This window comes from Elephantulus edwardii, unplaced genomic scaffold (genome assembly GCF_000299155.1).
Source record: "Elephantulus edwardii isolate Elephantulus edwardi_28Jun2011 unplaced genomic scaffold, EleEdw1.0 scaffold00175, whole genome shotgun sequence".
In the NCBI taxonomy this organism is placed as follows: Eukaryota; Metazoa; Chordata; class Mammalia; order Macroscelidea; family Macroscelididae; genus Elephantulus; species Elephantulus edwardii.
The window spans coordinates 1,751,363-1,762,096 of NW_006399925.1; the positions used below are offsets into that span (position 1 = coordinate 1,751,363).

The following is a 10,734-nucleotide window of genomic DNA, read 5'->3' on the forward strand; positions in this document are numbered from 1 at the left end:
TGGAGGTGGGCTGTGGCACCGGGGCCAATTTCAAGTTTTACCCACATGGATGCAGGGTGACCTGTATTGACCCCAACCCCAACTTTGAGAAGTTCTTGATCAAGAGCATCGCGGAGAACCGGCACCTGCAGTTCGAGCGCTTCGTGGTGGCTGCCGGGGAGAACATGCACCAGGTGGCCGACAACTCCGTGGACGTGGTGGTCTGCACCTTGGTGCTGTGCTCGGTGCAGAACCAGGAGAAGATCCTCCGGGAGGTATACCGAGTGCTGAGGCCGGGAGGAGCTTTTTATTTCATGGAACATGTGGCAGCCAAGCCTTCGACCTGGAACTACTTCTGGCAACAGGTCCTGAATCCTGTCTGGTTCCTTCTGTTTGATGGGTGCAGTCTGACCAGGGAAAGCTGGAAGCCGCTGGAGCGGGCCAACTTTTCTAAGCTGAAGCTGCAACACATACACGCCCCGCTGACCTGGGAGCTGGTGCGGCCGCACATCTTCGGATATGCTGTGAAGTAGAGCCGAGAGGGCAGTAGACAGAGTGCCAATGGCGCTTCAGTTGTACAATTAAAATGCTAATTGAGAGAAAGGAAAACCTCTGTTTTCAGTTAAAGTTGAATCTGTAAGTTTTCTGTTATAGTCCATATTTTTCTGTAGTATTCTGTTATAATTTCTCCTATCTCCCAAAGAATTAAAAACAACCAGCTCTGAGCTCTCAAAAAAACAAAAACACAAAAACACAGATGTAGTTTTTAGATTCTAAGCTTCCTGCTTGTATGGCTTACTCTTGACAAGAGGGTCAATATCTTAAAGAAGAAGGTTTAGAGCTAGGCATTTAAATAGCGGACAAAGCACAATGCACTCTCTCTTCACATTACTATCCGATTCAGCTAATATAGGTAGCTGCTGAGGTTTCTTGCTGACAACATTTAATAAATTTCTGGTTCTGTTATCTGCATGAGCTTTCAAGTGTCATGCATGTGCAAAACAAAAAGAGTAATTTCCATGTGAACTTTGAGAGATGATGTCCAAGCTGTGGAGGGCTTAACAAGGCCGACTCCAACTTGAAGATCAGGAGTAAGTACCTCCTGTTTTTGATAATGTCTCCATTTCTAAGAAAATGAGCATTTTCCTCTAAAAATATATATAAACATGAGATCTTTCCTACACCCTTAACCTAATCTATAAATATTCCCTTAAAAGTTTGCTTTTTTAGGTTGTATTTTTCCAAAGCACTAGCCTCCGTCCCCTATTCACTAACTGCAAAAGAAAATGTTCATCCATGTGACTTTTCTAAGCAAACCAGGGAATGGGGCAGTTGGACTCTGAGTCCAACTGGGACCCTGTTGAAAACATCAAGACTATTTTTTTCCTACTGCCTGAATAATTTAACCAAAAAGAATGTCCAAGTGGTCACCAGACATGTGGGAGAAAAATACTAAGTATCATTAGACGTCAGAGTGATGCACATCTAAAATACAGTGAGATCTCATTTCACTCTTCTTAGAATTGCTATGATTAAACACACACACACACACACACACACACACACACCACCAAAACCCAAAACCAAAAATCAACACCACCAACCAAAAAACCCTACCAGAAAAGATTGGTGATGATGTGGGGAAATCTGAAACCTTAACCACTTCTGGTAGAAATGCAAAATGAGACAGTGATCGTGGCAAACAGTATGGACCAGCAATTCAACTGCTAGGTATATGCCCAAAAGCCTTGAAATCAGAGACTCAGATTAATATGTCCATGCTCATTGTAGCACTACTCACACTATTTATAGCTTTTTATCATACTTTCCCAAGGTTTTGTGTGGCACAGACTTAGCCTAATAAGACCTATAAACATTTTATTGTGATTTGGTGAAAGTTTATAGGGCAAATCAAGTTTTCCATTCAGCATGTAACAGCACTTTTCTCACTTTCTCCCTGTTTCCTTTCAGTCTTCTTCTCTAACCAGTGTCTTTTGAACTTGTTAACTGGGCAAATACTGCCTTTTGAGCTTGTATAACTAGTTTTTCTAAGGTGCACTTAATTCCTGATGTTATTGTTCATCTTACCTATTATTAGAAAGTTGAGTCACTAGTGTGAACGTGAGTCTAGGTCTGCAGTGACTTAAAGCCACTCTTTGTTCCATCAGTTTCTATTCAACCAGCAAGCCAATTGCTCTTTGTTGTTGTTTTGAAATAATTTTGCATTTTGTTCCAATTTTTTTCCCTTTATCTTGCTCCTTTTCAGAGTAGTGTGGGTAGGGGTACCTGGGCACCACCTGGTTCTTTTAGTCTTAGGATCATGTGGTCCACTATCAGTAGCCAAAATGTTCCCATGTGTGTTTTATTTATTATCTTCACTCTTCTCTGCTTTGAATGGAAAGAAATAAAAAGTGCCCCTCGATAGCCACTCAAGAGCTAAAAGTTGAATATTTTAAGGGATAAATGTCCATTTTTAAAACAGGTTTGGATAGGCTCATTCATATATACTAGGGTTTGTACATGTGCTTTGTGTTTTACACATTCATATACTTTGTATTTTATATCATTATCATTGCTCTGTGCCTATTATCAGCCTGTCTTTTCAAACCCCTATTAAACTCTACTCTTTTCTACCCAGTAACCTCTGCTATCCCAGTGATCCTACCTCTTCCCCTTTTTCTGCCTCCTTCTCTCCTGTCTCTTCTGAACATTTATACATATCTTAGTTATCCCATTTTCACAATAGTAGTCTTATGCAATATTTGTCCTATAAGACTGAGATATTTTACTCATCAAAGTGCTCTTTTGTCTCTCCCAAATTACACAGTATTTTACAAAACTGTTGTTCCTTAGTGCTGCATAGTATTCCATGGTGTGAATGTACCACAATCTTTCAATCTATTCATCTGTTGATGGTTATTTTAGCTGCTCCCACTTTCTAGCTATTTTTATTATTGCTGCTATGAATGTAAGCATACAAAGTTGTCTATTTTTAAAATCATCAAAGGTCTATTATCTAAGTGATAATAACAAGAACTTCTAATAAGTAAGTAATAACTGTTGTTGTTGTTGTTGTTGATTGTCATCGAGTCGAGCACGACTCATAACCACCAATGAAAAAAAGGCCTGAAGCTTTTCTATAAGTATCGTCATTTATCAAAGTTCATAGAGTTTCCAGAGGCATGTTGTTTTCTAGAATCAGATAATACATGAGTCCAAGGCAAAAAAAAAGTTTATATATTATTTGTCTTACTTAATCTTGTCACTGTTAAATATTTTCACTGAACTTGCCTTCCCTTCCTTTTTTTACAGTTCACATAGAATTTCTGACATTTCTATCTTTCCAGATTGCAAGAGAACTGTGACTGCAGCACTGAGCTCAAGTGTGTCAGAGATGATGAGGATGGCACGTGTGTTACTCATAGAGTCCACTGTATGGGTTGGAGTCGACTGCACAGGACCTAACAAAAACAGAGACCTAGGACTTCAGGCTGGAAACTAGCTCTAATCTTTTTGAGCCTAAAGTCCCATCATCCCTAATTCTGACAGTCTTAAGGTTGTAAATTATATTCTCAGCAACAGAATAAAATGAACAGCCTGAGTTTAACCATCAAATGCTACAAGTATGTTGTTGTTCATAGGCGCTGCCCAGTCAACTACAACTCACTGTTACCCTATGAATAACAGATCAAAACCTTTCCCTATCCTGCTCTATCCTCATGATCTAGAGCCCATTGTTACCCTCACTATGCCAATTCATCTTGCTAAAGTTCTTCCTCTCTTTTGTTGACTCTCTACCTTTCCTTGCATGATGTTTTTTTTTTTTTTTTATAGAATGGTCCCTACTGACAACATGACCATAGTATGTTAGATAAAGTGTCACTATGATTGCTGGAAGAAACACCCTGGCTCTCCTTCCTCCAAGGCAGATTGGTCTATTCTTTGGCAGTCCATCTACGGTATAGTCAATACTCTTTGCCAGTGCCACCAATCAAAGGCATCAATTGTTCTTCAGTGTTCTTTATTCATTGTCCAACTTTAGCTGTAGAGGAAGCAACCAAAAAATACCAAGGCTTGGATTTGGCACACCTTAGTCTTTAAACAGGTATCCTTACTCTTTAGCATTTTAATATGGTCCTTGACAGAAGGTTTGCTCATGAGCATAGAGAGACTTATTTATGTGAATAGTCAATAAGCTGAGGACAGAGGGCATCTGAAGATCAAGAGAATGTACCCACAATAGAGAGGAAGCGCCTCTTCTTGATTCCACCCAGAAAGCTCCTCCCCATGGACTGTCTAAGCTATGTAGACTGGAAGCTCTTTCACACTGGTAGGAGAGACTATGAACCTTGGCAATGTGGCCCTACTGTCACAATCCAGATGCAGTTCCATTGGTAAGCTCTTAAACTTGGTTAGCCAAAAAAGTGTTCATCAAAGACTTCCACCAGGGTCTTTTCTGAAATTCTGCCATTCCACCCACTAGAAGAAACACTAAAGCTATTTTAAAGCTGAGAAAAGCAACACACTTCCACAAGTAGCTGAGCTGGGCGTCCCTCACGGAGTGCCTTCAGGGCAGGAAGTCCTTTTCAGATGCCCGTTCTTATCTGGACATGCTCCAAAGCCTGGCCACATGCCTCTGATCATAAGGAAGTAGACTCAAATTTTTGTAACAGGACCTATTTTAGCATTTCAGAGTATGAAAATGCCTACAAAGTTCACTCACTATCTGATGAGGATTATAGAAATATATATACACCTCTAAATGCGACTAGTCTCTCCCCATTGAAAGTTTTCAACAGCAGGAACGTTATCACTATGTAAGGCAGCTGAATCCAGAATCAGAGCTACAAGGCCTCTTTATAACTCCTACTCACACGATCTTTTTTTGGTCACTGCAGCCATGGGGCTGATTGACTTCTTACAAGCAAAGTAAAGGGCAAAGAAAGACTCAGAAAACAATGAAAAAAGTAACTCCGTGAGCATTCTAGAAAATTTCTATATTTTCAGTTCCCTTTGGCCAGTTCTGAACCCCATCTCTGACGTCACTTTTCCTTATCCCCTTTCTTTCTTTCATTCATTATTATTTTTCACACTTCAAATATTATCCCATTACCTGCCTGATTGCCTCACTGGACTATCAAATTCTATTGTTAATTTTGCCTATTCTTCATTTGTTACTTATTTATTTACCTGACTACACGTGGAAGGGGCCACGATGCCCACTAGCACAGAAAGGCTGTTCAGCAGCAGTGTGGTAAACTGCATAGACTCTGATTAGTGGTTCCATGATCCTACACCTTCCTAGTGAAGGCCACTACTTCCTGTGTACAGTGCAGCTTGTCAGGTCTTTGGTAAAATGTATAGCCAAGAAACAATCTTATGTTCCAAAGGTGATCTGATCAAGACAAGGAGAAATGGAATGAATGGTTGAACCACACCATGGAAAACATTCATGCTGGTGACCAATTCTCTTCCACTGAGGACACGGATGACTGTATTTTCCACCTCTTGAAGTGTGGCTACAATATTCACGTTGGCCAATAAAACAGAAGCAGAATTAACACTGTCACTTTTAGGGAGAAGCCAGTGCATGGTTTGCTATGTTCAGTCTACCCAGACACAGTGGGGACAATATTTTAGACATGAAAGGTTGGCCAAGAAGCATCTTCCAATGAGAATGCAGAACTTCTCCAATCCAAGCTAGAGCATAAAATCGCTAAGAAATAAAGTGTAGAAGTTTTTAAACAACTAAAATTTGGAGATTTCTTCACTCCTTCCTTTTCCCCCCTAACATGTCCTATGGCATCCTGACTAAACAGATATCTCTCCCCCCTCCCCTCCGTGTGTGTGTGTGTGTGTGTGTGTGTGTGTGTGTAAAGAGAGAAAGAGAGAGATTTTCTAGATGACTGAGTGTTTCTTTACATGGTCCACTACAAAAGTAAGAACTAAGTTGAGGCATAGCCTAAATCATGACTCTACCCACTTGCTCATAGAGACCCTATAAAACAACACAGAATGGTGTCCATTATCACTTCCTAGGCTGTCAATGTAAATGTTCTATAAAAATTTCTGGAACTAGACTGTCTCATCTTTCTCTCACAAAGTAGTTGGTGGGTTTAAAACCCTACCTTTCTGTTAGCCACCCAATTCTTAAGCTGCTGCACCACTAGGACCCATCACATAGCTCCAAAGCAAGTACAAAATTGCCTTAGGTTAAAGGACTTTGGAAATTATAGATCCTAGTTCACATAAAATCTCCTGGGCCATTATACACACCTCAACTCAAACCCAACTCACGGCCCTAGAGTCGGAACCAACTCATAACTGACCCTCCAGTGGGTGTTCAGAGACTGTAAATTACATGGGAAAAGACTGCCCATCTATCTTCCTCCAGGTGTGCATCTGCTGGATTTGAACCATCTGCCTTTAGGACAGCTCCCTGCCCACTAGGCCCCTAATTAAAGGTTTATGCAACAGGTTGAGAAGATGAAAATGAGAACAGCTTTTATTTGAAACCAAGACTACCTTATTGATATATGTGTCAACAACTCCTTCTCTCCTAAATATTCACACAAAAATTATTCTACATACTTACAGGTTTCATTGTTTTATAGACACAAAGCTCAAATTTACATTTGGCACTTTACAATTTCATTGTTATTCTCACCCTATATGGAACCCTTGGAGATACCTGATACATCTCAACATCTGCAGTCCCGGTACAGAAGCTGTAATGTGCACAGTCCTAAGATAGTTTAACTGAGGTAATTCTTCCCCGGTGTCCTCTCTGCACTCTCACACAGACCCACCACAAACCATTTGACGTAGTGACTATTAGAACCCTCACCAAAATCACGCATTGCCATAAAGCGACAGTGCGGCCTACAAACAATTAAAACATACCCAGATAACATTTCTCATGATAATCGTGTATTAATTACTAGTAGGCAAAAAGTTTTTATACTCAAATATATCTGTGCAACACAGATGAACTAACTAGTTTGTCTCTACTTGTTGATTTTTCCATGCTGTCTTCAGACTGCTGGGCACCCAGAATGTCTTGGATACGGAGAAGAATACACAGAAAAGGGCATAACATTGGAGTCAGTACACATTTAACCGAAAACGTATTTCTTCATTTTAGTGCAGTGTTTAAAAAGGTATGTTTGAACAAAACTGTCGTAAACAGCCCTTTTAAGAAAAAATTCTCCTGCAGCACTAAGCCCAAATTTAGAAGCAAAATGAGAAGGAAGTAGGCTTATTAATACAGACCCTGTGACAGGGACTTTGCATATGTTCTTCCATTTGAAGGTCATAACCACCAGTGAAGTAAACTATTTATATCCCTATGATACAGGTGTGTCAAATGGGGCATCCTAAGGTCACTATGCATTAGAGAGCTGGACAATGAGTAAGGATGACAGAGGAAGAATTGATGCCTTTGAGTTACGGTGCTGGAGAAGAATACTGAATATACCAGGGACTGACAAGAGTGAAACCTGGCTGCTACTTGGAGGCTAAGATTTTGCAGCTCTGTTTCACACACTTTGGGCACATGGCCAGGAGAGGTCCCTCTTCACGGAAAAATATCATGCTTGGAAAGATGGAGGGACAGCACTCCTGATGAGATGAACTGACACAGTGACTAGAGTAAAGGGGGCAGGTGTGTCAGAGACAGTGAGATTGGCTCAGAAAAGAGCAGAGTTCAGAGTCATTGTACATTAGGGTCACTATGAGTCGCAAGTGACTCAATGGCACATAACAACAACACCAAGGTCAGAAATAACTTTGGTGGTGCAACATTTAACTTAACTGAAAGATTTGTGGTTCAAATCCAACCAGGAGCTCAGTGGAAGAAAAGTCTGGCAATCTGCCCTCATGAAGATTTTTTAAATAACATGCCCTCAAAATGACTGCTGTCAAATAATGCCAGCTCATACACCAGAATAGATTGGCTGTAGGGTTTACAAAGTTGTAGTGTGTAGATAAGGGAGCTCTGGTGGTATAACCTAGCTGTGGCTCCTTGGGAAGAAGTTGTGCAATCTCCTTCTCTGAGACAGCCTTGGAAACCCATTGGAGGGTCAGCTATGAGTTGGTTCAGACTCAAAAGCAGTGAGAGAGAGAAGATTTAGGAAAGAAGACTAACACATCTTTCTTCTGTGACACTGCTGGTTAAGTTAGAACTCCTAACCTTACTCATAGCCGCTAAGTGATTAATCACCACATTATCAGAGTTGCTCCTCATAATGTTTACAGCCTACACAACCCTCTGGGACACATCTTTTCTGTTATTAATGGTTGCTTAGTTGGAACTGACTTAACCGCACCCGTTAACAGCAAGGCCTGAAATAAAGCTGACCTTTGAACCCAGGAACTCCTCAGTGACACTCCTTTTTTTTAAATTTTATTTTCTTGATTTTAATGAACATTTACAGAGATTTTAGATTTCCATTCATTCATTGTTGCACTATTTTCTCTACCCACCCCCAGTTTGTTCCTCTCTTTTTTTTCCCCTTGAATGTCTGTTTTAATTAACCTATTGCCACAGTGTTTGTCAAAACCAGTTCTGATTAATCTCCTTTGTCAGTGTGTCCTTTGCCATTTCTTATCACTCCTCCCTGAGAGAGACTTCACCCTGATCCATAAGGAAAAGGGGATGGCGTATTCTCTTAGCTACTTCCTGCTGAAAAGGGACGCTGTAGGTTTCAGGGTGAAGATCTTTTCTCACTACTCTAAAGGGCTCCTTTGGCAATAGGAAACACGTAGACTATTGAGTAACACTCCTTTTAACCTCTCTCTGATTTGGGATAAATTTACTTTGTCACCACAAAGTAAAGTTATGTGCCATCGAGTTGCCTGAGACCCATAACAACTCTACAAACAGAAGCTCTGAAACCTGCCCTCTCTGAGCCAGTTTCATTAATGCTGACACACCTACCCCTGTTGCCCCAGTTACTGTATCAATCCACCTCATCAGGGGTCTTCCTCTCTTGCACTGTCTTTCCACCCTTCTGAGCATGACGTCCTCATGTCCTTCTCCAAGGACTGGTCTCTCCTGACTACATGCCCAAAGTAGGTGAGACAGAGTTTCAAAATCCTAGCCTCCAAGGAAAGACTTGGTTTCACCCTCTCTAAGACAGATCTATTTGTTTTTTTGGCACTCCATGGTATGCTCGAGACTCTTCTCCAGTACCACAATTCAAAGGCATCGATTCTTCCGTTATCCTTAGTCACTGTCCAACTCTCTGATGGATAGCAAGTAATTGCAAAGACTGTGGCCTGGATTAGGTGCACCTTAGTCTCTAGACTGACATTGTTCTTTTCAGTACTTTGGAGAGGTCCCTGACAGCAGATTTTTCCAATTCAAGAACTCGACTATAATGACCAAGGATAATAGAAGAAGAGTTGATGCTTTTGAATTGTGATGCTAGAGAAGAGTAGTGAACATACCATGGATGGCTAAGAGAACAAACAGGTCTGTCTTGGAGAGGATCAAATCAAGCTGTTTCTTAGAGGCAAGGATTTTGAAGCTCCATCTGACATACTTTGGGTACGTTGCAAGGAAAGACCAATCCTTGGAGAAGGACATTATACAATAGCACAACAGAGGAAGATCTTGGAAGAGATGAACTAGGGTGAGATGGACTCAGTGACTAGGGTATTAGGTGTGTTTTAAAATATTAAAAACATTTTCATTTTGTGTTTAAAAACATTTTCATTTTGTGTTTAAATTACTGTAGTGTAGCCCATATGCCCTGGAATATTTTCCTAGCATCTGTCTAAGGCTTGAGGTAACCAGTGGCACAGATAGAGGTGGAAGTGCGCATGACCAAAGACATCATGACAAACGCCCACCCCTCCCTATTCTCCACCTCTCAACACCAGGTGCTTCCTTTGCTTCACACTACACTAATTTAAACACAAAATGGAAATGTTTTTAATATTTTAATCATCAATAAACAGTTGTGAAAAAAAGGCAATTGTCACACTGTTTCTCCATATTGTAGCAATCTTTTTTTTGAGAAGAAAAAAAAAGTGTTCTTTTCCTGCTTTTTTATTTAACAGAAGTGGTCTGAATTAGGCATGCTTATTTATTTTTACTTCATTTCTCTAGAAATAGAAAAGTTTTTAAAGAAATAAGTAAATAAATAGAAGGGGGGGGGGGGGTCTTGCCAAAATGAGGAGAGGAAGAAATGGAGTATTTCAAGGTAAAGGGCACAAACCGTATCCCCCTGAGGGTATCCCCCACGAGGGCTTGCAGATGAAGCTGACCACAAATGTGTTCAAGGGGACAGTCCACAAAGTGAAAGCCACACAATTAGTTGACATTGGATGACTTCAGGCAAGAGGAAAGCAGTTCTGCATAAAGCTAATTCATTAACCCATCATGATATCCTTGACCATCCTGGTTCAACCTCTAGAAAATAAAAATTAATCCAATCCATTCTGTTAATTAAATGGAGGTCTGTCTTTCCTCCCTCTTCCAATGCCACCTTTTTCATCCTTTCCATGTCACAAAAATGGCAAAAGCAATTTCTTCCCTCAAGGGTGAAGTTAATTTTCTGGAATTATAATGAGGCATGTTCTTTTGATGTCAATTACAAATATTGAGATATATTCATGTCAGTTAAATTTTGTGAGTCTTTATTGATTAGCTATTACATGTCCTGCACTAAGCTAGATTTTTGAGTGAATGTAAGATGAGACAGAAATTATTTTGCCCTTAAAAGAGCTATCTTGGTGGGCTGCCCTCGG

The 10,734-nt window shown here is 40.5% G+C and overlaps 2 protein-coding genes across 2 annotated transcripts in view; one reads left to right on the forward strand and one right to left on the reverse strand.

Annotated features, from left to right (window-relative positions):
• Window positions 1-512, forward strand: part of LOC102849543 (methyltransferase-like protein 7A-like) — a 3,985-nt gene extending 3,473 nt beyond the window's left edge. The window contains exon 3 of the mRNA XM_006895735.1: window positions 6-512. Within this exon, the coding sequence (XP_006895797.1) occupies window positions 6-512 (507 nt within the window). The remainder of the gene's footprint in view (window positions 1-5) is intronic.
• Window positions 1-10,734, reverse strand: part of RNF144A (ring finger protein 144A) — an 82,364-nt gene that overhangs the window by 69,406 nt on the left and 2,224 nt on the right. The gene's annotated exons all lie outside the window — the stretch shown is intronic.